The sequence below is a fragment of the Nelumbo lutea genome, chromosome 4, assembly GCF_056320005.1.
Source record: "Nelumbo lutea isolate HS-2025 chromosome 4, American lotus-T2T, whole genome shotgun sequence".
NCBI classification, from domain to species: domain Eukaryota; kingdom Viridiplantae; phylum Streptophyta; class Magnoliopsida; order Proteales; family Nelumbonaceae; genus Nelumbo; species Nelumbo lutea.
This window is the reverse complement of record NC_142687.1, coordinates 34,031,952-34,058,086: the sequence shown is the minus strand read 5'-3', so window position 1 is coordinate 34,058,086 and position 26,135 is coordinate 34,031,952. Positions and strand designations below refer to the sequence as shown.

Below are 26,135 nucleotides of genomic sequence, written 5' to 3'. Positions count from 1 at the left end.
ACTACACCAAACCTATACAATAAAAAACACACACACAGAACCTCTCTGTCCATCTATGATCTATCTAGCTAAACGATAGGTAAATACACACAAAAAAAGGCTATTTCTAGGTCAAACTAGTAACAATGGTCACAAATTTCATGGAAGAACATTTGTTCACATACTATCTATCTCCAACTTTTTCCCATGATTTGACCTTTTCTTTTTTCTTTTTGCTGGGCGATTTGACCCAATTCAGAGGTAGTGCAGATACTAAAGAAGTAAATCACAAAAATCGCATTAAGTCTGAAGAATCTCGTGCGTAACCAATTCCGAACCAGGCCATACAAAGCATGAAATCCAATGGTTCATCCTCTAAATTTGAAAAACACCACATATGAAACTCAAATCTGAATGGATAAACAAAGAGCAAATAAATAACAAGCAAAACACTAGCTATTTAAATAAACAACGAGCACAAGATTAAAGGTAATCTTCGCATCATGATGGTAGAAGAGATCACACATGAGATATAGCTAGTGGTGAGATATCGGTTATCATTCAGTTTATTTGGTTAAAAACTGAACCTAATAAACTTGGAAAAGCTAAAACCAAACTAACTGAATCGAAACTTTTTGTTTGGTTTTTCAGTTAAAAACTCAATTTCATTATATCTATATATCTATACTATATAAAAGTGTGAATATAAAGTGAAAGTTTTGTTATCTTTTATTTCTTTATTTAAAAAAGGATATAAAAATTATTTTATTATAGTTTTAATGTCAGCTTTTAGGATTACTAAATACCTATATTTATGTATTTAGTCCATCTCTAATTGTAAGGATTGTAAATGTAATTTCAATTACTATTTCCATATCATTTGATCCCTTCTCATTAAGTCTTATGATTAAGGTTTTTTTTTTTTTTTTGAATAGGGTAAGATATCTATTATTAAAAGAAAAACGAAAGAAATGTACAAGAGATGAACAAACGCAACAAAACTAACAAATCACATAGGGAACCACTTACAGCCCAAGTACAACACTCAAGGGCCAAACAACATCACAAAAAGACTTGTTCATGGGTCGGGTAGCCCGACGGGCTGGCCCAGCCCCACCTGTTATTAAGTCGGGCATGGTCATAATTTTAGGCCCACGGGCTCAGGCCTAAAGCATCGGGCCCGACTTTTATCGAGTCGGGCTTAGGCTTGGGCTTTCTCAAAAAAGCCCAACCCGAGCCCGAGTCTGACTTGATACTATACATTAAATAATAATAATATATTTTATTTAATAAAATATATATAATATTTTTTTTGTTCTTCTCTTTTTTCAAATAATAGTGAGATGTTTATTATTTTTGAGTTTTGAAGGTTTTTAATAAATAAAACACTTTTTTACTGAATAAAAAAAAGAAAAAAAACTTTTTTCAAATTTCTGACTGGGCTCGGGCTCGGGCTCGGGACCGGGCTTTGGGCTTTATATGAGGGTTGGGCTTGGGCTCAAAACTTAAGCTCGATGGTCGGGTTGAGCTCGAACTCAAGCCTGAATGTATTCTGTTGATACATATACAAAGCCTGGCCCGAACCCAACCTGGCCCGGCTCATGAGCAAGTCTAATCACAAATAAGAACACACAACAAAAACCTAGGACTTGAACCACAGACAAAGCCTATCCACCTAAGGCCTAGAAACTAACAAACCCAAAAACAGGCCTGCAAGTTAATGGGTCGAACTGTTTCTTCCTCTGCCTCTTCTACCCCTTCCCCTGGTGTTGCGGGTGCTTCAAAGCGCAGGGGTAGCAACCGGTGAGTTGCAACAATCCCTCAACAGCTTGGATTTTCTGTTCCCAAGCGGCAGCACCGAAGCCGTAAGAGAGACATATGACTAGGAGCTTTCTATTTCCGCCTCTGAGTTCAGTTCTGAGCATCTATTTTCTGAAGAGGAGCGGGTTTCGCTTCGTTGTCGAGTTCGGAACTAAACCAATCTCGTAACTGGGGCTCTTGTTCTACTGTGCAAGGACCCATTGAAAATTTATCACACCCAGCCCAATGTGACCCAAGTTGTACTCCTATTTGGGTTTTAACATCACTAAGTCCAGGCTAGAGGTTCATATTTAAGGCTGGTCAAGGTTTGGTCCTTAACCTGGCCCAAATACATCAAATTTATACCCCCAACTTTATTATAGAGAATCAAAAGGGATTGAGTGAATACAAGAGAAAACTAATGAGGTAGGGAAGATGTTACAAATATTGACAATGCGTGTATGTGTTTATAAATAGATAGATAGATATATAATTATTACAAACAGTTATATATATAGAGAGAGAAAGATTTATGATTATTACAAATAGTTAAGATATAATTAAGAGGTTTGAGGCTTGTTATTAGAGTAAAAATGGATTTTATGAGAGACAATTAATGCCTAAAATGATTTTAATTTTGCTTCATATATTTTTTATAATTTAATTTAAAATTAAATAACCACGTGTTAGAAATGAGAGGGGGAAGAGGTGTGTGAGCTTTGTGGTGAGAGGTCTCCTCACCTCCCCTCTTTCCTCTTTCTATAGATTGGAACAAGGTCATTTCATGTTTTCAAGAAGTCAACTCATTTCTAGTTTTCTTAGAACCAGAAAGACATTTTAGACGACTAAAACATTGATTCAAATGCTTTCATATGATTAAAATGAAATGATTCTGTTGTAAATGAGAATCATTTTCCCTTTGGGTTTTAACATGTAACATTTTTCCAAGTATCTGTTCACAAGTCACAACATTTAGAAACAAGAATTTTCCCATAGCTTTCTTTTTCTAGACGTACAACCTTAACGTAATTTATTACTTTACTTGTATTTTTATACTTTTATATACAAATAACATTGTACTATTTTACCAATAATAACTACCTAAGGGGAAGTCTATTAGACCTTTCTTTACCTATTTAACTATACCATTAAAAAGAGAAAAAAAAACCACTTATGTATGGCTATAAATTTGAGAACTTAATCAGACAATTAGGCAAAAAATAACTGATTTGGAAAGGAAATGAAGTCCTCAACCAAAACACAGAACAAAAAAGATAGAGGAGACATAGAAGAGAAAAAGGTTTTGAATCCTTTGGAACCTCTCTTTCCCTTATAGGGATTCACCTATGTCCAGCCTTGGCCAAATTATATAGGAAAGATGGGTTAACCAAGCTAGGGCCAATAAATGAAAGAAAGCTGAAATTGAATCTTCAATCAAAATTGAGACTAAAGGTGAATTACCAGAACCAGAAAGTAAAATGACTCCACATGGGAAATGGTTGAGCAGTGCTAAGCATACAATTTTGTTTTTTTTCCACTCTTTACCATACACCACAAATGTGGCATCGCAGGGGGTAATATTCCAAATGTGTGGTGTAAGCAGCTGCAATTGATTGAATTGGGTATAAGTGAGAATAAATAAAAAAAAAACAATGTTTATATATCTTTAGTATTTTTCAAACATTTTAATGAAGAAGAGAAAAAAAAGAAAGAAACTTGAACATATATATAGAAAGTGATGAAAATTGTGGAGCCAGAAAGAATTTAAATTTCCCTAGTGCTATCCCCATCCCAAACCCTAGATAATAACAATTAATATATGAAGTGAAAATAATGACTAGCTTGTAGAAGTGGGCACAGAGTACACCAACTAATGTACTGAATCATTCTAGCATAATGATCCGAATGCAATATATGGTCAAGCAAGTGGGCTCCCTACTGGACAAGAACAAGGACATGATGGGCATGGCATGATGGACATAGGGGACGACATGAACCTTCATACTTCAAAGTGAATGAAGTTTGAAGAATGAGTGGAGAAGAAGGAAGATTCCAAACAAAACCCTGTGTATATGATAACTCATTAAAAGGTGTTGTATCATTCTATGACTTTCGTACCTGGCATGAGAAGCCCAGTAGATAAAAGTATTGCAAATTTATTGGACGACAAGGGTAGGTGGGCCTGCGACTAATGGTTAAATAGGTGAGGGCAGTGAGGGAATTTCAAGGAAATTCGTGCAAGAGAGATCTAGAGAGAGAGAGAGGGGGGAGGAGAGAGAAGACCTAGCAGATGCAGAGAGCAATCTAGTGATCTAATCTAAGAAATGTAGGGAGGTGTTTGATAGTGTTGGGGATGAGATGGAGAGAGAGAATAGGGAGAGGGGCGAGGGGCAGTTCGGATTGAGAATAAGTGTGAAAGGCACGAGTCAGGGGGCGAACAATAAATACGAGTAAGAGGTGATGAGGCTTATGATAACCCTCATGATCGTCACGTCGTTTTTATTCGCGTCTCCCGATAACTCCCAGAATTCCACGCTTCAGCCTTGGTTTTGCTTTGCCTTTTTTGCCTGTCTGCCTTGCGCCCTCTCTCTCTCTCTCCTCTCTCTCACAATAAGCCAGTCAACCTCCTGTCGTCCTCACTGTCTTCTATTTAAATCAAGGGTAACCACTCTCTCTCTCTCTCTCTCCCTATCTATCTTGCCTGTTCAATCTCCATCTCTGAAACTAAAATACCCTTCATACAGCTGAGCTGAGTATATAGCACTCATATATCCTCCTTCCCCAACAAAGACATATGTGGTGAGAGAGAGAGGGAGAGGAGAGCGAGAGCGAGAGCAGCATCATCATTCTCTAGCTTGTTTCATTCCCTCACCTGTAAATTGTTCAGCTAAGCATATAGAAACCATTTTTCCTAGATAGATATATAACGAGAGTGAAATCTAGCGAGGGACACAGTTAGAGAGAGGGGGAGCTGCTGCTGCTGCTGCTACTAGGCTACAATGTGGATGATGGGTTGCAGTGATGGAAGTGGGTTTAACATGGCGGATTCTTTCAACGGTCGGAAGCTTCGGCCTCTCATGCCAAGGCTTACTACTAATAGCACTAACACTGCAACTGTAATGGCTCCTTGCTTGACTCGTATTCATGGTACAGATTTCTTTGCGTTGAATACTCATCTGGGTAAGTAGTGTTTGCTTTCTTTCCTTTTCCTTTTCAAACTTCACTCCTCGTCTGGGTTATTTTGATTTTTATTCTTTTGTGTGGCTTGGGTTTCCTTATCTGTTTCAGCCACTGTAACCGAACACAGTAAGAGAGAGTTCAGTGCACAACCAGTGGTGAGCTCCCGGTGGAACCCCACACCGGAGCAGCTACGGACCCTCGAGGAATTATATCGATGTGGAACTCGAACGCCGACGGCTGAGCAAATCCAGCACATCACTGCTCAGCTCCGCCGGTTTGGCAAGATCGAAGGGAAGAATGTGTTCTATTGGTTTCAAAACCACAAGGCAAGAGAAAGGCAGAAACGCCGTCGTCGTTCTGCTGCTTCCGAAGAACAACAGCACTACGATACTGAAAGCTTAGACAAGAAAGAATCAGGTAATAAACACGTTAAGTAACTTCTCAATCTTGTTATTCCCCACCAGTTTATTTTCTTCTTTTTTTTTTTCAACCACAAACCAAGTTCATGAAGGACACCAGAAGTATAACACCAAGAGAGAGAAACTGCATGAGAGAGAGAGAGAGGAGAGAGAAGTCCTTATTTGATTTTTGTTGTTTTATTTAATTTATTGATTACTTGAGATGTAAAGTGTAGGGTTTTGTTTTTCTTTCTGTCTACAGGGTCGAGTAGGACAGGCTATGAAGTTGAACAGACCAAGAACTGGGCTCCCCCTACAAACTGCAGTAGCCTTTCAGAGGTGCATATATAGTCCTTGCTTATGTTCCTAATATAAATCTCTTAAACTTAATGACCAGAGATCTCTAAACAGCAACAATGATTAGAAGTAGTAATAGGAACTATTGAGATTAAAGTTCAAAAAAGGCTAGATGGAGAGGGAAAGAAAGGAGAGATGCACAGAGCAACAAAAGCTTTGTATATGTTGGGAAACGAAAAGGGTTTAAAAGCTGCCCTCCTTCCTTTCTGTCGGGACTGTTGTTATTGGAACAAGTTGCATTTTTTGACCTTGTAATTCATTCATTCTTTAGTTTATTTTATTGTTTGTTTTTTATTTTATTGTTTTGATTTCTTCATCCTTTATGTGTTTTCGTTTTCTTCAGGAAACTGTTTCAATGCAAAGAGCAGCAGTGGCAGAAAGTAGAACAGACGGGTGGATTCAATTCGAGGAGGGAGAATTACAGCACAGAAGAACCTCAGTAGAAAGGAATCCTACGTGGCAAATGATGCAGCTATCTTCTCCTCCCTCCACCCCTCTCAAAAACACCATAACCACAGCAACAACAGAAGCAATAACAGTAGTAGACCCAAAGCTCATAAACAACCAAAATCTGGAGCTTTTTAAAACACCCAGCAGAGAATATCTCCCAGCTGATCTCCTCAGCAATGGCGAAGAACGCAAAGGCCAGGAGGAGTGTGGAGAATCTCAAACGCTTCAGCTCTTCCCACTAAGAAGCGACAGTGGAAATGGTGGTGTCGGTGATGAAGAGAAGGAGACTGAGGTGCGGAATCCAACCACGAATTCCAACTTTACTACATACCAATTTTTTGAGTTCCTTCCCACGAAGAACTGAAGAAGGAAACTTACCCATGTGGAGATGGTACTAGTGGGGCGTGGGATTACTTTGTTATGTATGTAAGTTAATGGGTGAAGCTTACATTTTGTTGTTATTGGAAATTCCCACTGTTTTAATTATTGCTCTTATTTTTATACTTCATGGAAGGTGTGCAAAGGATGGGTGTGGGCATTTAGTGATGTTGGAGTTAAGAAGGTTTCCATAAAATGCATTTCTACCATGATGGCTGGAATAATGAAGAGCTTAATTAAGGAAAATATTACAGGGTTCTGTGTTGATAGGACTACTTTAATTCTACCTTCTAGGCTCAATAATTAGGCATGAGAGAGAGAGAGAGAGAGAGAGATGGTGATGGAGACTTTGGTTCATAAATTGAGCGGCCTGAAATATGAATTTGATGTGAAATTGTTTGATGTTGAAATAACCAAGAATTAGGGATGGAGAAATATGCTTCATTGATCAGCGTTACAAAGATAGAAATCATATCTTTTCTTATGTATGTTTCTTTTTAAGTCCAAGGAATTGTGGGGGAAGGGGCAACTAACATAGTTGGAAAACCAACAAATTAATATTTTAGAAAGAGAGCTCAACAACAAACCATAAAAATATGAAACTAACTTGTCTTAGAAAGGTAAAAGTATTTAAGCAGTTCATTGAATATAAGCAAGGATTAATGCAAAAGATCATTAAACCCATCATTTTCCTGGCAGTGTGAGTTCAATGCTTTGAAGACAAAATTGAGTTATTCACATCTTAGACAAAATAAAGGTTCAGGTTGCAGCATAACATTAAGTTTTATCCTTATCCTCTTAGGGAATTAGCACCAGAAACAATCTTCCCAATGTTACACACACTATTTAAAGTGACATTTTGGTGCTATTAATTAATGTGGCTAGTTATATGAAAGAACTGTATTGCCCCATTTTGCTACTGAACAAATGAGCAATTTTCATTCATCTGAAAGATTATTGGATACACCCCATGGACCACACAAGCAGTGGACAAGTAAGATCCACCATTAAGTGAAACCCTCAACACAAGCAGAAAGATTTATATAGATGAAGCAAATGCATCACCCCATATGAATATCAGTACAGAAGTGACATAGACTGGCATGCACATATTTCTTTCACATGTGATGACTGATGAGATGATAAACACCATAGCTTTTTAGATTGAATAATTTTTTTTGGATCTATATGATTTCATTGTTATTTGAAGATCATTGCATTGTACCTTCAGATGAGGTCCATGCGTGGTAAGAGAACTAAAAACAAATCTTCTCGTCAATTATGAAAGACAAAATCTTATTATAGGACCAGAAGTACATATATTGAAAAGTATCTTGAAATATCACACAGGCAGTTGCACTTGGGGTCATTCCATATTTAATAAAAAAAAAATCACCAGATGCCTCCAAAGTTACATAAGATGAAATCCATGAACAATTTAAATTTTTTACCACAACCCTACATTAAATAAACAAGTCTTAGTTGCAAGAAGGTACGTATATGCATTGATCCCTGCAGCTAATGAACTTGTCCTTATTATTGCTTAATAACCTCTTCACAAGAACTAATGTCCGAACAAAACCAGTGAGTTCATCAGGAGTTTGTGTGGTATAGTTAAAAGGAAGAAAAGAAAATAGCAGCTCTAAAATTTGAATTATAATAGATACAACCTCTATTTTAGGAGCCTCTTTTGATTGGCCAGATGGCAAATAGTCCAACCCACACCAATATTATACTCCACCTTGTATTGATGGTTCCCCATACAAATTCTTATCTTTTAAATATTATAATGAAAGTTGCCCTAAAAAGGGGTTTGTAACCTTGTATTGGGAGGTGGCAAGGACTTTGGGGCTGAAATTTTCCCCATGAATAGAGAGGTTAGCAAGACAAATACATGTGGGGCCCTTTTGGGCTCCAACTAGATTGCCAAGTGCGATATTCCTGGATCGTTCAGGGAAGTTGACCCAGTTAGCAGAGCCACGTGACCCATCAGAAAACCTGTTTCTTGTACATGTAAACAAACAAAAAAGACTTGAGACAGATTCATTGGTTTCTCACACGATATGAATCAGCATAGATTTGTATTTGACAAACAAAAATAGTTAAGGAATTTAATCGATAGTGTAGGAATTTAATCGGTAGGTTTGTATTTCACAAAATTTCAGTTGAAACATTTTTCCTGGTCGAAGATTAAAAATGGGATTTCATTAATTACCGAAACGGAAACGATCCAGAAACTTGTGAAGTTTCAGATGAATTTGGAACTCAGATCCTTAGTGCATCCATCTTGAATTTTGTGCAACTTAGAATGCAATATCCATGGATGGAGGGGTGAACTCTTTTACATCTTGGTAGAGAAGCTGCTTTGTTGATGTATTAACTAATCATTAACACACCCTTTTGGTCCCCTATGTCAAAAACCAGTTCTTATCAGACGGCTGAGATCATTAATCAGTGATGCTATTTTTTTATTTTTTTTAATCCTGGAAATGTATCACTAAACTGTTTCATTACCTTAGACAGCACAGAGACCTTCAGAATTTACAAAAGCACGTATGTCGAGAGATCCGAATCACATGGTGAACAGATGAGGAACACCATAATCCCAACAATCCACTTAGAGAGAATAATTCAAATTAGCTCCTTGTAAGTTGTTAGTGGGGAGTCTGGGGACTGAGCCTGTTGTTTGTCTGACTGGAGGTGGTTGTCTTATTGAGACAGGGAGGAGAGAGAGAGAGAGAGAGAGAGAGAGATGGGAAGCCGTTTCCTGTGTCAATTAATGTGGCTGCTGAGACCTTTAGATTTTATAAGATCATGGCCGGTTTCTGGGCAATACGCATTATTTGAGTAAGTTAGGTTCAGTTCCAACCACTGATCCTTCCAACCACCTTTCTTCTCTACAAACTCAGACACTGTAAATGTTTAGTGACGCCCACAAGTCACAACCCTTTTTCACTCTCTCTCATTTTGGGTAGTTTTATTTTCCTCTCTCCCCACCCCACCCCCCTTCCTTATTATTATATTAATATGTAAGTAACATACAGACTGACAGGTATTGGATGGTTCTGTGCAGAAATGAGAAGTCCCAACGCTCCTTAGATGATCCATTAATTGCCCGAGCAGACCCAATAAACATAAATTAATTTGGTTTGGTAGTTGGGATGATTAAGGTTATTCATAATTCTACATTTGAGAGGGAACATTGGCTGGTTCTGTACTTGGTCTATATCTTCAATTAGTAAAATTAGGGCAATGACCTTTCACTTTGATTTTTTTTAGCAACACAATCAGAGGGACCTGCCTAAGAAGTAACTAACAGCTTAAAAGTTAGCTTTGGTCAGATGATTGAGATCATTCATCAAGTGAATTTTTCTTCTTCTTTTGTTACTTAGAAGAAAATATTTCAAACCTGACTGCCATTGGATAAACTCCTTTTAAATATTTGTTTTGTTTCTAATATCTCACAATTCTTAAGCTGAACCTGGGCATGTTTAGCTTCTGTTGCAATGTTTATTTGTTTTTTCTAGAAAATAGAAATAGAACATCAGTCAGTTCTTTGAGCTGGACCATTTTGTGTTAATGTCATGGGTAGTTCACCTGAGCCATGTTCCTATTCCAATACCGACTATGTGAACCAAACTTCCTCTTTCTTACTGAGTTTACAGCACTATGCATTTCTAGGCTACAGAAAACCAAAAAGTTTTAACCCCATCCGTTGTTTCATTTTACTAATTTACTCAAATGTTGGTTTGATTTACATGAAGTAAAAATCTTCCATGAATTCTGTTACTATGAAAAAGGGTGCAAAATGAAACATTTCTGCCTTCACCCTCTAATTAAGGGCATTAATGTGATAAAGGACAAAGGCCCTATGAAAGAATTCATGATTTACCCCCATGTATTTGTCACTTGGGCCCTTGTAACACTCAATGCTGCAAATCAACAGGGATTGGGTGGTTGAGTACTACTGCACAAATAACTTTGTTTGTGCAAGGGCCCTTTGTCCATATTGTTGGGATAAGAATGATGGTGACAAGTTATTTGATTATTGGAGAATGAGAATGAAGATACTATTTTCTTTTTTTTTTTCTCTTAACCCAAGAAAATGAGAAATGAGGGTACAATATATATATAGAGAGAGAGAAAATTAAAATGTTGCATGGGTTTGATAATATGATAAGGTTCATACCCTTTAAAGTTCAAGCTGAACCCATTCATGCAAATATTTTTGGTCAATCCAAACTTCTAAACATGAAACAGCTCTGCAGAAGGGCCCCAACCTTGCTCATCCAAACCACATCAGTAGGAAATGGGTCGTGCTCATGAATCAGGAAAAAGGGGAAATGAAGCAAAATCAAAAGAAAAGAGTTTAGTCCTTGGAACAGATGGTGACAGTTAAACAGTGAGATCACGTTATGACATGGGTGATGTCCTAATTTTGGACCCATTACGGCATGGGCCCCACTTCCCCCACACATTGAGCACGAGTGCTGGTCCAAACCGTCCTCATCTACCAGCTGAGGGCCCACATGTAAGGAGAATGGAATGTGATCTAAGGTAGAGTAATTTGAAAGTGTGGGGAAAGGGGTACTGAGCCTGCAAATAAATTGACTATACCTGGGGATAGTTAGACAGGCCCCTTAAAGCTCCTTGTGTGATGAGGTCATCATGGGATATCTTTTCTCTGTCCCTGATTCTCCAAGCAAAGTGTATGCTTTTCTGTGCTTAAATGAGTCCTCACCCACTTCTCTTCTCCCCACTCTTTTACTTTTCTCCCTTTTCAATAACCAAACCCATTTTAAAGGAGATTTTGAGTATAGGAAAATCCAAACAGACCAAAACCCAGTTATGTAATAAGCTGCTTCTTGAATCTTGATTGGTAGTTCCTTTTTTTTTCTCTTTTATTCTCTTACTGGTGTTTGGAAGTCATACTGAATGAAATCATTTTTGTATTTCATTTTTTTTCCCTTTTCAACCCACTTGAAAAATTCAGGTTCAGCAAGCACCCCATGAGATTGGCCAGGCTGGCCCACCAGGAGGCTTAGGCCCGAACCCGGTGTCTACTAAAGAGGGAACTCTCACTTAGAACCCACTGGGTTAAACTCAGAACCCATGAGTCCAGGACCTCTCACTTGGGAGTTGGCGCCTGTGACAGTGTAGAGCTTTTGGCCTTTTCCTGTATTTGAATCATGTATATGTCACTTCAGAAGATTCATTATTAGAATGCTAATTATAATTAATTAACTTTATTTCATCCATCTAATCTTAAAAATGGCATTTCATTTCATTATTTTTATTAACACCCATCCCCATTCCCTACGCTGCAGCCAATCATCTTTAATGTATAATTAGTTCAGTTCATTTTATGATATGTTAATTCAGAGCTCAAGTTAAGTCATTTCCTATAAACATACACTTGTCTATAACATGACCCAAACTCTTAAAGAATGTTTAGAAAAAACCTGAAATTCATCAAATTCATGTCTGTTTAACAAGGCCAAATTCGTACTATGCAATCTTGGTCTATCACAGAATCGTCTTTTTGTTTGGTCCTACTCAGTTGGAACATTAATCCCTGTACAACTTCACTCCCCAACAATATTTTATTTATCTACTGTTTGATTTTGAGCAGGCAGGCTAGTTTTTTTTTTTTTTTTTATCTGTTGTTACTGTGGTGGGTGAACCCAATAGGGAAAAGCAGGCTTGGTTTTGGGTTGGCTTCTAGTCCTGTGAAAATGCTTGAACCAAACCCGGCCTGTTAAAAGAAAAAGGAAGGAGCAAAAATGAACCAAATCTGGTTATTGATTGGATTGAGGGTGCCCCAAACCGAACCTCAAGGCAAGCAAAGCTAGTCACATCTCTCAGTAAAAAGTAGTTGAGTAATATCAGTCCAAACATGGAGGGTAGGACAGGTCTTCGGATAAGTCAAGCTTTGCCACCCCTAGTGAAGACAGGTTCCAAAGCCAATTACCAGGAACCAACACTCAGGCTTTACCGAGCAAACTAGAATCTTCATTTTGACTATAACAAGGAGATGACCATGTATGTCTATGTTCTTTTCTTTCCTGAGCTTTTGTCCCAGCTGCTTTTGCCCTCCATTTAGCAACAAGTGAGGGAATGTCCAGTCCTTCACTTTGGTGGTGGCCCCTCAGGTACCTTTGCTTGGTTTTGCATCTAAAACATGAGTAATTATCCAAACATACCTTGAAAACTCCCTCCAACTTCTTTTAACCTAGACGGTATATTTTTTCTTGTCTATTCTACATAGGAACCCTCTCTGCTTAAATGCTTTCAATGGAATTTTGACCACCAGCTCTCAGGCAAGCTGGTGCATGGTGCAGCCTCCTTTATCAGCGATGGAGGGGTCAAGTTCTTCCAATGATGGTTGTCTCAGCTCCCAAGTAGTTTGGTAACAAACCAGTTGATGCTCTTGACCTGAACACAATGAAACACAGGGCCACCAGTTTTCAATCCTTATCCCACAAAGTTTGGTGTTCTGGACAAGTGTTGTTCGGACACAGACATGGGATTCAGAATCTGGTGCATGTCCAAGAGTCTGTCTCAAGACCAAAAGAAAAGATGATAAAAGAAAGAAGCAGACTGAGGTAAATGTTAAAAAGAAGGGCTTGTGTTATTATTAGAACTGTCCATATACTTTGAATTCTAACATCATCTATCTTATAGGAAAAGGTCCAAAATTTTATCTTAACATTCCACAGAAAAGTGTGTCATTTATATTGTTCATTTACTGTTAAAAGCAGGGGGGGAAGTTAGATAAAAGTGTTCCTCAAGAATCCATGGAATGTCGGTGTCCAATGCGCATCCGACAGACATTTCATCCATTTAAGAGAGTCCATGCAACACTCCCCAAGTATCTTTTTCCCCCTTTCCCCTCTTTTGGGGGTGACATGGGAGGAGGTGAATTGGGATCAACCAATGACGGAGCACCACCTAAGAGTTTGTCATTCGAAGATCGGCTTGAATAATGGATGACTGTAAGTCTTTGCTGCATATGGCTGGATGGTGGGATTATTCAAAAATTATGCAGATTATATTGTTTTTTTTCTGAACATAGAAACCCTAGACCCATTTACTCATGTAGAGCCAGCAAAACCTTAGATACTCTCAAAATCTAGTTAGAGGAAGACATGAGGATCGAACTCACGAACACTTCATATTCAGATAATCAATGAAAGACATTTACTAGAAAGTCAAAAACATTTGATTGTCCGGTTTGATCCTCAAGTTGGTTCAGGGTGAAAGAGATCTCAACCCTACTGGCCAACCCAACCCAACTTGACTTAAATTCAGATGGGTCACTCCGAACTGATGTCCACTCAATTTGACCTGTAGCTATATACATTCCTCTACGTCTCTCTGTAACTATTCTATTTGTAGAACTGAACGATGTGTTCGAGGTGAAACCAATGTAGGTAGTAGGACAATTGAAGCACCAAGCAGGACCACCATCAGGCTACCAGATAGAAAGATCAGAGAAAAGCTTTACAAAACAGTGCATTTACATTCTTCTGCTATCTTTTCAACAGAACTACAGGGACGTTGCAGTGATACTGCAGTCTCTTCAATAACATTCATTCCCTTTGGGCATATCTCATAAATTACATGGTACATGCAACGTGTTGGTGGGTTAGCCCATGGTTGGTGAGTCGAAATGTTGTAAAAGTGAAGTCGAGGAACATTTATCAATGACAAATTAATCTTCGGGATGATAGACACATTTGACAGGATTCTTTGGCCTTTGTCATGGACGCAAGTAACTGTTTGGCATGGCCTGACAGAGTCTTCATGGAGCTTGATTGAAATATTGGACGTATGGGGCTGTGCCAGTGATTGCAATGTAAACTAGGAGGCCAGGTCAAGATCAGTTTATGCTTAAGGCAATGTAGATACTTGAGTTAACCCATATCAGATTAGACCACTCCTTCCGAGCCTAGGCCACTCTAGTTTTATGGCTTCATACTGGCTTGAAATTCACACACTCATGATGGTGAAGATAACTGATAAGATGGATGAGTGGAAAAAACAAGAAATGATAAAATACAAACAAAATAAATAAATAATGCATCCAAAAGAACCTTGACTGGCCCCAAAATGCGACAAGATAAGGAAAACTGATTTACAACAATGGTCACATGGATCAGGAATAAAAATGGCGACAAGTTAACTTGCTGAAAATTGAAAAGCCTAAAAGGACAAGGAAAAGACCAAAACTGCATGAATTGGAATGGTGAGAACACTTGGAAGACAAGTTATTCAATGGAAGATATGGCTCACAGTGGAAGGGAATGGAACAGTGCACAAGGCTCCCACCAACGCGGGGTCTGGGGAGGGATAGATGTACACAACCTTACTACTGCACATACAGAGATGTTTTCAACCATTGCGCCAAGGCCCACCCTCAGCCTAGCCTGAAGGATGAGCGTACTATATTTGGTTGCTATTTGCCACCCTGAGATTGATCAAACTTGTCACAATTGAAATAAACTAAAAGTTTTACCAAATACCTGTGCAACTGCCAAAATCCACTGTCTAACCCCCATCCAGATTTGTCCCCACAAGCCTGAAGCATTAATGATATACCAGACGTGTGGTCATCAATGTGATCGATTGTTGGTGTTTCAACCTCAAGAGGGGGGCTAGCTAGGCAGTGGTCCCTTGGCTTCAATCAGCTATGCTAGTGTAATAGTTGCATAGGGTGATGAAATGTCCCTTGTCCTGGCTCCTAGAGGCATTGACATACCCAGAAATGATACTTGGCCTGGCATTGCTTACACCCATTCATAATTAGCAAATTTACTTGCCGACAGCCAAATTTTTTACTCTATCAAAGCTCAATCAGAATATATGGGGATTTTTTTTTTTTTTTGTTTCTTAAAGAGGAAGAATTGAGACAAGTTTGAGTAGAATGAAATTCTGATGTCACAACCCAAATCTCAGAAGCGCCATGAGTGTGACAGACCAACCACAGTGACAGGCAAGGATTCAAAAAAGACCTATTTGTGTGCAACAGAGAGCATTTAAGATTTAACTAGCAACTTAACAGATTTGAATTCCCATGGAGGATTTACTTCTGGCTGACACAAGATTACTAACAATGAATTTCTTTTCATTCTTCAATCACCTAAAATGCATTTTACATGAAAGTAAACAAATGTGATAACTAGGCACTGGTCAAGCTCTAGGACTCCATGTAAATACCATGACTAGAGAAGAATGCCAAGCAGTAAGAGTGAAGTAATGATAATAGAGTTGGTGGTCATCAGGCAGAAAGGGTTACATGGTGGCCTTTCTGTCAAGGTAGATGGGAAGAGATCCCACAAGGAGTTTGTATTCATAAGAGTTGTTCATGCGATTGCAGTGCTACTGTGAATGCAAGGGAAGCTTGACATGGCAACAGATCTGGATATTGAAAATAGATGCAGTAACTGCCAGTGCTTGTGAATTTTAAAGCAGCATCCACAAGCAGGGTATATGTCAACAGACTAGTTACTTCACAACTGTCTGTTAGCATGGTGAATCATCAAAGATGAGAAGCCTATTCTCTGGCTTCAAATTGGCACAGCTGTAGTATGGGTGTGAATAAGAACTTTGTGGAGGGATGGCTTGGGAAAACTGGAAGATACAAATGAAGAAATGTAGATAAAATCTCAAACCAAGTTATACAGGATCATTGAAAAGTGTTTGGTTATGCAGATAAAACTCAAACCAAGTTATACAGGATCGTTGAAAGGTGTTTGGTTACTAGCAAACAATCAGATGGAATGCATGTCCTACTCTGGGTAGAGGACTCTTCAATGACAAACAAACCGCTTTAGCAGGAATACATCAGGCAGTTGAGGATTTAACGGCTTCAACTAATAGATGTCACATGTGAAGACTAAATCCAATGATCCTAACCATCCTATAGGAACTTCTGTCCTAAAACCATCCAATTAAAGCAGATGCTTGAGTTTTCTCTTCATCAATTATATCAACCAGATAATATCTCATCTACCAAATATACTACAGTGTATTCCTAGGAATAATAACTTTGTTTCACCTGGTTAAAGGTAATCAAGAAGAGCATCCTGCCTCATCTATGACATGCTACCACGTGATAACGAGGAGCTTCTTAAAGATCAAATAAAAGTACTGAGAGCAAAAATAGCAGGTTGAAAACCAAATTTACAAATGCCTTACATGGAAATGTGTGTTTAATCAGAAAGCAAATGCTATTAAAGAAGTACCGAAGTCCTCTTGTAGTTGTCTATTTCCAAGTATTACATATCACAAACATGGCTAATATTACAAGGTTCTGACAAGCTCAGACAATTTCATTTGAGATGCAAAGCAGCACAACCTCCTGAAGAGAACATATGGGCAACAAACTGCCCATTGTACTAGGTCAACAATTTAAACTCAATTCATCCTTCAAAGGAAATTGCATCTCATCGTGCTGAATTTAAACAACAGTCATCAGGAGAAATAGCTAGACAGATTGACATTGAGCTTGAATTAAGAAACATAAAGGGGTTCTGGTCCCACGTTTCTTCTAATCCTGAAAGAGGATTAACACAGAAAATAATCAACAATTAAAATTCTAATTAGAAAATGTACAAGAGTTGATAAAATTCAACTACAATCTTCAAATTATTATATATGTGGTACAACTATAATTGCAGGTATCATCTTCATAAGCACTATAGTTGCAAAGGAAAAAATCTGTAATCACATATTGCTCTTATAATCTGATTTAAACCCATAAACATGTGCAGTGGCACATATACAAAATTGAACATCATGAGATTGCTATACCAGAAGAACTGTATGTTTTAAGACCATGACTATACAGCCATTCTGGGGTAATAACTTTCTGTGACTGATGCATCAAAGGTCCAAATCAACAAAGATCAAGCAAAGAATGAGTTCTCAGAGGTAGTTATCCATATGGTGGTATTAGATGATTCATTCAGCTCAGGGAAGTTTCTCTCCTGTTTCCTTTTTAAGGAAAAATGCTAATTTGTTAGGATTATCAAACTTTATATCACAAAATGGAGTGAAGAAATTAGTTCTAATTATTAATTGGTATTATGAAGATACAAAATTCAGAGAAGTTATTAAATATACCCATTTTTTACCTCATTATTTTGAACAGATTTCTCTGTCAATTAGTTCAATCCCTTCCTTTGTTTTCCCTTTTCTTTAGGGATAGGCATGTGGGTAGGGTGGGGAAAGACATGAAAGTTAACAGTTAGTGACTGAAAACCCGCCAATGAGTAAAACTGTAGTTTGTAGGTGAATGGTTAGTTGTCAAGAGAAGTTAGCAAAACCATATCCTAACATATTCAAAATATTGACATAGATTCTAACCAGTGTTTTAAAAAGGATATGAGGCTTGCACCTTGAGGCATTTCAAGGAAGCAAGGCTCCAGGAAAATGCCTTGAGGCTCATACATGAAAGTAGAACCACATTTCTCCCACCTTGAGATGTATGTATGTGTATGTATATGTATATGTATATGTATACGTATATGATATTATCCGTACAGCAAGGATTGAAGATTTCAAAACAGCTAGGCTTCAGAGGTGTTGAGGTTGAAGGTGATTCTTTGTTAATTACAAATTGGATGAGAATGGGCAGCTTAGGCATGTGGAGTCGCAGACTAGCAATGAGAGAAGTGAGGTACCTAACAAATGAATCGGGAGTCAACTTCAGATGCGTTAGAAAATCAGTAAATGGCCAGGATATACACTTGCTAAATAGGGGATGAGTAGGATTGAGATGTTCTAATGTATCAATGAATCTAAAGGACCGTATTGCACCTTTCCTTTTCTTTTTTCTTTTTTTTTTGATAAGTAACAAACAACCTTAGTAATAAGCAAAAGATTACATACACCTTTTTTTTATCAATAAGATTACATACACCTTTTAGAGAGGGCAACCCTTAATCCCCCTTCCAATTTCAATATAATTACAATTGAACCAAAAAAAAAACTGATCTCTGCCCACCCCCTGTATTGCAAGGTTCAAAATATCGATACAGGGCGATACGTCGGTAGGGTGTACCGGCCTGTATTGGTACTTTTTTTGTGTTTTTTTTATTTTTTTCGAAACGGGTTCAGAGGGGCCGGTTTAAGGCTGGTCTATCCTCTGAACCACTCACCGACCCAAAAGCATATCGGGAAGGCTCTGATACGATACGTACCGGCTGATACGGGCCGATACGTGACAAAATTTGATCCTTTCTGTATTGCAATTTTGTCTTTCATGTTTGGTTGAATTAATAAAATTATCTGTTGCTCATCAAAATAAAATATAGAAAAAAAATCATGTATGTATAGATGTACATGTGCATGCAAATAAAAAAAATGTATGCATTATTTACAGTATTATTTAACATTTAGAAGTTCTTAATAGTTGTTAAATAATTTGTAAGAATGCAATGGCTTACCTAAGTCCAAATATTTTCAGTTCCTTTATTTATGTATTCATTTGTATAATTTTCCTAAATAAAAGTATACGCTTACCAATCCTCAATCAGCTCGGTCAAACACAAACATAATAGCTTTTTTATAGCAAAAAGCAGAATACTTGAAGACATCAGTTTCTTTTTGACAAATGTTCTTTATAATCCTTACAGGAGAAAAATGTTCTAGCTAGAACAGTTGCTCCCATACTTACCAGTTATCTGGTGCCCACTTGCAGCCATCAGTATCCACTACATGCAAGCTGTAGGCATGCCTTGATTTTGCAGATTTATTCTCAAAACTGGAATACAGAATGAGGAAGAAAGCAGAAAGTCAATGATAATTAAAATGGATCAACTATTAGTAGCTCTTTAAATCAACTGACCTTTGATGTATAAGATCCCCATCAATGACCACCAGTGAGCCAGCTTTGGCTTCAAGGGCAACAAAATCTTTATGATCATATGATGGAGATGGGTGATCAAAATGAACCCCTTCTTCATCTCTAATGAACCTCCTCACCAGGCCATCTAGAGAGAACGTGCACAAGAAGATAAAACTAAGCCCAAAAAAACAAGTAGTTGTGTGGTGTATGTAAACAAACAAAGACAGGCCAGCTAAAGACAAGAGGGCTACTCTTATGGGATCCTGGAAGAGCCCAGAGGCATCCATTGACAATGGTTGCATCCTCTAGAGCTAACCACAACCCTGTGCATGATCGGGGCTCTGTATAAAGGAATGAATTATCCTGGTGTGGCACAACTTCTCCTCCAATACCAGGTTGCTGCAAATGAAATGATCACAGATTATATAACATTCATAAAATTAGTGAAACAGCTTAATAATGCATATTTATTTAATAGAACATCCACCACCAATTTAAGAATATTGGTTGCCAAAGCACTGAGAGAAAATCAACCATATATGATGCTATGAATCTATGGGGAACTGCAGTTTGTTTTTATGTTCATTTTATGAGAACGGTTGCACTTGTAACAGTAGCAATCATTTAAAGAGAATTTCTTAATATTAATTTTTGATATTCTTACAGATGCAGGGTGTGACTTTTCAGAATCCCCTAACATTTTCCTGCCATTTTCTCGTTGTGTTACATTTGTGCATTCATCGTTGCCATCTGACTCTTCTATTGGCAGTAATCCTTCCACTGCAATTAATATATTCTTGTTTGTCAGCTGCATATTTGAAAATTCTAATCCAGCGATGGCTACCACACTTGATTTATTGAAATGAAAAGCCACTGCCTTCACTACTTGGCAATTTGGCATAAAGTGAAGAATTGAATAACCACTAGGTGCATGCTTGAGAAGTCCTAATAAGATTCTCAATAATATGCCTGACCTACTCCAAAGAAACTCCTAGAAGACAATGGTGGACACATGTAAGACATTGACTATAAGAGATTAGGGTTCCCCCCTGCCTTCTAATTTAATTTCTATTTTCTCAGGCAGAAGCAGTAGATATTCTAACTAATTCTTAAGTTTCAATTACAATCCCTCCCAGAATTAGTGTTTTTTTATTGGGAAGCCTTCTTAGAAAAATGTAACACTTAAGATCTACTTCAAAGAAAAAGGCCTAATTGGTGTTTATCCCCACACTGGTGCATCCTTTGTAAGGAGAATGGTGAGACCTGTCATCGCTTACTAATATCTTGCCCATTTATTTCAGAGATCTGATGTTGGTTTTCCTCTCTTTTTGGTTGCAGGTGGACCCCTCCCTCAAATGTACAAAGCTTGTTCCATTCTACTTCAATTAGGGGGTTAAAGAAGAGAGGGAAAATGGAGATGCGTAAAGCAGCTATCTGTTGGACAGTTTGGGAGGAAAGGAATCAAAAGACCTTCCATGGGAAAGAAAGAAATAAGGGTGCCATCATTGAATTAATTTCTATAAGGGTGGCTCATTGAGCTAAGACTATGAAGCTCTTTGAAAATTATTCAGAAGGAGACATCATCAGTAAGTGGAAAGAAGTGGTATGGCCAGCTCCAATGAAGACTTCATCTAACCCAGTTTGGTCTCCTCCAGCTTTGGGGTTCACTAAACTGAACTTCGATGGTAGCAGCAAAGGAAATCCAGGCCCGTCAAGTATAGGGGGAGTTTTCAAGGATGAAGAAAGTTGAATTATTTCCATGTATTCTGGTTCTATTGGATGGGGGGATTCTCTAAGATCTGAAATATTGGCTGTTCTGGAAGGGGTAAAAAGAGCCCAAGAGTTGAAGGTGATTCTAAGCTGGCTATCAATTGGCTACAGAAGGACGATTTCAGTTTGTGGAAATATCTGAATGAGAAAAAGAAAGTTAGATAGTTCACTCAAAACATGGAAAACAAGTTTCAATGGACTAAGAGGAGTGTCAATTCCTTGGCAGATTCATTGGCCAAACAAGGGGTGGAAAGAGTCAACTTTTTCTGGGCAATATTGTAAACTGAAATGTACCTTTAGGGAGGGTTAAGAGATTTTACCCCTCCTCTTGTATCTTTTTCTCTTAATATCTATTAATAAAAGTTTCTGTTAATTATCAAAAAAAAATTACAACAGCATGTCTCAAATACTGCAATCTCCAGCAGAATCACAAATCTTATTTCTTTGGCTTTGATTTCAGTAACAAGTTTTGTGCAAAACAATTCCATCAGAATCCATGCTTCAGACCTGTACCTCACCACACTTTGGTTACATTCGATTGTAATTAAAGCATCATCTAGGTGTTAACTAAGTGATCACCTAGGAAATTTTGAAGCGCAATGCATATGCAACCACCTAGGCAGGTGCTATAGATATAATCATCATAGTTGTCAAGGCAATGCCTAGGCAACAAGGCACACTTGGATGCTCGCCTCGCCTAATCGCCAAGCAGTTTTGTATGTTGTGTCATAAAATACTTTTATATTTTTATTTTTTTTTCTGATTATAATTATAAAATAGACATTATTAAACTAAAATATTAACTTTATGTGTTTATATACTAATTTCTTTTTATTATTTTCTTATTTGTTATGGTTTAATCAATACAAACATTGTCAATGACTGTATTGAACTCTTCTTCTTCTTCTTCTTCTTCTTCCACCTTTTCTTTTCATCTTTTCCTATAACAAAAATAGGGGTTCAGCCCCTATATTTTTTGAATTGTCTCTTCTTTCTTCCTTTTGTTCTCATGAATATGTTGATTTTCTATACTTTTCTTATGGAAACTATGGATAATTATTAAGGAAAGATGGTTATGGAACCTAGGGAACTACCCTAGGATATATGTTTTTTACTTAAAAAAAATATTGCTTAGGCGACTAGGCAACAAGGCCCTCTGTCACCTAAACTCACCTTGGCACCTTGAAATCTATGATAGTCATGAATCATCTTACTGGGGGAAAATAACTAATTATGCACAAATTCATGTTATGTATCAAAAGAAAAACTAATTATGCCCCCTTTATAATGTTGACCATTTTCGGTGTGTGTGTGTGTGTGTGACCATTTTCGGTCAACAGGATTGTATGTAGATATAAAATTAGGGCTCTTAATTCTTGTATGTATTTCTGTTTTCCTTTGAACCAGGGAAGTTATTCAAAAGTGTTATCATTATTTCTGAAAATCAAATGTAAGGACTAAGGAATCAATTTATTGATTTAATTTGAGGTTTAATAGTTTACAATTAATTTCCATGATACTTGGGGCTATATATGTTCACTATAAAATATGCAAATATTTTATTTATTCATTCCTGTCACTTAGTTGTCCTATAAGCATCTACTCACCTTGTCAGGCCAGGTGTTGCCTAGCCACCTAAAGTCCTTAACTACTTTAGTACATACCTCAAATGCCTCTTAAGCACCAGATTCAACCCAAGTAACAACACGCAACAACCAGATTCCAGCAGCAAAGCAGCTTGGGTTGAATTACTGGGCTCATGCCCTTTAGGTTTGAATCTTCTGGTTGGGCTTGCATTGACCCCAATCCAGTAGAAGCCCTCATGCAACCATAACCCCTTTAGGATTCTACAAATTGAGCACATCTGTCATTCAGAATCTAGAATATTAAAATTTTTTATCAATATCTAGAATTTTAAAATTTACAAAATTTTACTTTATAAAGATGCTTTTTAGGTGGCCATTTTTGTTTATTAAGCTCTGAATATCTTTTGTTATGTGTAAGATATCGAGATCCATAAAAATATACCAACCACTTTTCAATGCCACCTTCCAGGTAAAGACTATTTTAAGATTTTATGTTTATCAACTTGTCAACCAACAGAATAATATTAATAATCTGTTTTAGCTAATGTGGTCCCGTCCTACCACCAGAAACATAACTTGCCTGAATCTAATAATTTAGCATATGTGCAAAAATAATATAAGGAACAACAACAATACACACAGCAATCAGTTGGTGCAAGAGCCCTGCTTTCATAATGATTAGAGTATAATAAGTGGCATCCAGAAACTCAGAAAATTTTACAAAATGAACTTGAAGAACATGTAGCCGATGCCAAATATAGTTGGGGTAAAGGCTTAGATGATGATGACACTTGAAGAGCATTTTAAATGCTTTCATTGAAAATGACACTTTCTTTTACAGTTCGGTTTATTATGGTAATATTAATTTGCAGTTCTGCACTAGATTATATCTAAGCATTTCCCTTTTTTGCTCTTGCACATATGAGACTATTTTTTTCTGTCGCAATTTCATACCATAGGTTGCATCATGCTGAAGTTATGAAATGCCAAAACTAGTCACATGTCATGTAAAATATTCATTCATATTAGGCTGCAAATTTCTCATGAAGCAGAAATCAATGTCATAATAAAAGTTACAATTTCACAAAATTACAAATTACCTTGAATATGTACATGGATTGAATGACCACTGGCCTCTTATAACCCAACGACGAGAGCAAACTTGAAATTTTCGCTGAGGAAGAAAACTTTTTAAACACTGGATCGAGTTCATGTAGAGCTGCATGAATACCAGATAGGGATTGCAAAATAAGTTTCAACCAGATATGCAAGATCCAGAAAAGTGTTAAATTAAAAATACCAACGGTTTAGTATAGAAATTCAGAGAACAAGCAAAAAAATCATGGTTTTCTGAAAGGATATGCTAATAAGAAAATTTCGAAAGGCTTTAGGAGCAAACCATGGCCAACTTTGTTAATGGAGAGTTGCTTTGACTGCTTCAGGTTCCCATCGTCATCAAATGCCTTCTCTGCAACAACAAATTAACCAAACTAAGCACAGCCAATACAGCAACGAGCAACATATATTATCCAATGGAGCCGCTTAGTGGTACCTTCAAAGAAAAACGAAATTTTCTCTGCACTCTCGTAGAAATAGTTGTCGGTTAACTGTTTCTGAAGAAAATTTGGAGAACCAAAAATCAGGAAAAAAGAAAAAGAAAAACAAATCATTAACTTGAGTTCTGTTCAAAAGGGTTAGCTTGTTTGTTTGTTTGTTTGATTTTTCTAAACAAAAGAACCGATTAGGTTGCCTGGTTTTTGGAAGAGAAAATGGAGGCGGTGGAGCAGTCGAACCCATCGAGCAACTCGTCCATTCGCTTCCTCAGTCCATCGATCTCTTCAGGACATGAAAACGACTCAAGCACCAGATATCCTGCTCCATTGAAATTTACAAAAACAAAGAATAAAACTCGTAAAACATCATAATCAAGTTGCAGGAAAGAATGATTTTTTTCTCTCTTTTTACACTTCTTTGGTGCTTTTATAGTTCCAATGAATATTACCCTGAGAGTTGAACAACTGAACTTGCTCCGGAGTTAGACTTCCGACACTTCCCATTCCAGATTCTTGACGGATTCGATACTCTGAAGTTCACGCAGATGAGCTCCAGATAACGATCAAACTCAGAGAGAGAGAGGGTTCGAGACAACTTGGACGATCAGGTTACGGTTCCCAAGGGGTCCGGATGAGCTGAAGACAACAATTTACAACGCCGGCTGGTCATTCAACCGCGTTGTAACACGTAAGTACCCCATTTTTCATGTTCGAAGTTAACGGAAGAGAAGCCCCCCCCTCTCCGTTTCATTGAGTACCTATTTTAAATTAATAAAATAAATAAATAAATAAACAATCCTTTTTAAATCTAATGTAAAAAACGAAGAGTTGAAGCTGGTGCAGACGATCGATTTTCAACAACCGACATTCAACATTGGACGTAAAGCAGCATTGACAACTGAATCCAACTTAATTTATCAACACCAAACCCTCTCATTTTTTCGGCTGCAAAAACTTGCCTAGAAACAATAAATCTAATTATTGTCTTAGAAAATAAAATCTGGTTGAGTGAGCAAACCATTACAGAGAGACCTAAAAACTAATTCTGATTCCAAGAGCAAGTCGTTACAGTGACTGTTGTCTCAGAGAGATCCAACCTATAGAAAACCTTGCTCAAAAAATTAGAAACTGGGTCATATCCAGTTCTTGACCCCTAATTCCCTCTTCACTCTCTTTCTCTGTCTTCTCATTTTTCATTTTTCTTTTTTTTTTTTTTTGTCGTTGTTCACACTTCATAGCCGTAATAAGAATTTGCAATATTTGATTTTATATGATGAATTTGTTATCATTGTATAGCCACATGAATGTTCCTTTTGATGCAGAAATGAGTAAAAGTTTAGGATTGATTTTCTCTAAAAGTTATAACTGATATTCTGTAAAAGTTATAAGGAATTTGGTATCTTATCTTTTATTGTAAAGATCAATTTGCAATTTTTCTTATCAATTTTTTGGAATATGCAGGGTCTGGTATTGACAAACCGGATTGGATTCAGTCGTTAGTGCTGCTTTATATCCGATGTTGGTTGTCAGAGATCGATAGTTGGTCGTCGGCACCAACTTCAACTCTTCATTTTTCACATCAAGTTTAAAAAGGATCTTGTCTTTAGGAAAATAACGGGGAAGAGGAGGAACTGGGGTTATTTATTTATTTATTTATTTTTAGTTAATTTAAAATAGATATTAAAGATAACGGAGAGGGGAGTTTCTCTTTCGTTAACTTCAAACATTAAAAGTGGATTAAAAGTGGGGTGCTTACGTGTTACAACGCGGTTGGATGACCAGCCCGCGTTGTACATTGTTATCTTCAGCTCATCCAGACCCGTTCCCAAGT

At 37.4% G+C, this 26,135-nt stretch overlaps 2 protein-coding genes across 3 annotated transcripts; one reads left to right on the top strand and one right to left on the bottom strand.

Annotated features, from left to right (window-relative positions):
• The first annotated feature begins 4,118 nt into the window (after window positions 1–4,118).
• LOC148855104 (WUSCHEL-related homeobox 1-like) lies at window positions 4,119–6,672 on the top strand. The gene is made up of 4 exons (XM_088985962.1): window positions 4,119–4,959; window positions 5,068–5,376; window positions 5,620–5,696; window positions 6,058–6,672. The coding sequence occupies exons 1-4, from the start codon at window positions 4,779–4,781 to the stop codon at window positions 6,526–6,528; spliced, it is 1,038 nt and encodes a 345-aa protein (XP_088842088.1). The 5' UTR covers window positions 4,119–4,778; the 3' UTR covers window positions 6,529–6,672.
• A 10,083-nt stretch (window positions 6,673–16,755) lies between these two features.
• Window positions 16,756–25,909, bottom strand: PAHX (phytanoyl-CoA dioxygenase (PhyH) family protein). Of its 2 annotated transcripts, XM_088983997.1 has the most exons (10): window positions 25,323–25,544; window positions 24,754–25,062; window positions 24,502–24,623; window positions 24,304–24,364; window positions 24,151–24,219; window positions 23,852–23,970; window positions 19,647–19,794; window positions 19,396–19,540; window positions 19,225–19,311; window positions 16,756–17,100 (listed from the first exon to the last, which is right to left on the bottom strand). In XM_088983997.1, exons 2-10 carry the CDS (start codon window positions 24,806–24,808, stop codon window positions 17,058–17,060), a joined length of 849 nt encoding a protein of 282 aa, XP_088840123.1. In that variant the 5' UTR covers window positions 24,809–25,062; window positions 25,323–25,544; the 3' UTR covers window positions 16,756–17,057. The 2 variants fall into 2 exon arrangements, with proteins under 2 accessions (XP_088840123.1, XP_088840122.1); XM_088983996.1 differs by having other exon boundaries at window positions 24,754–25,909.
• Between the last annotated feature and the right edge of the window lie 226 nt (window positions 25,910–26,135).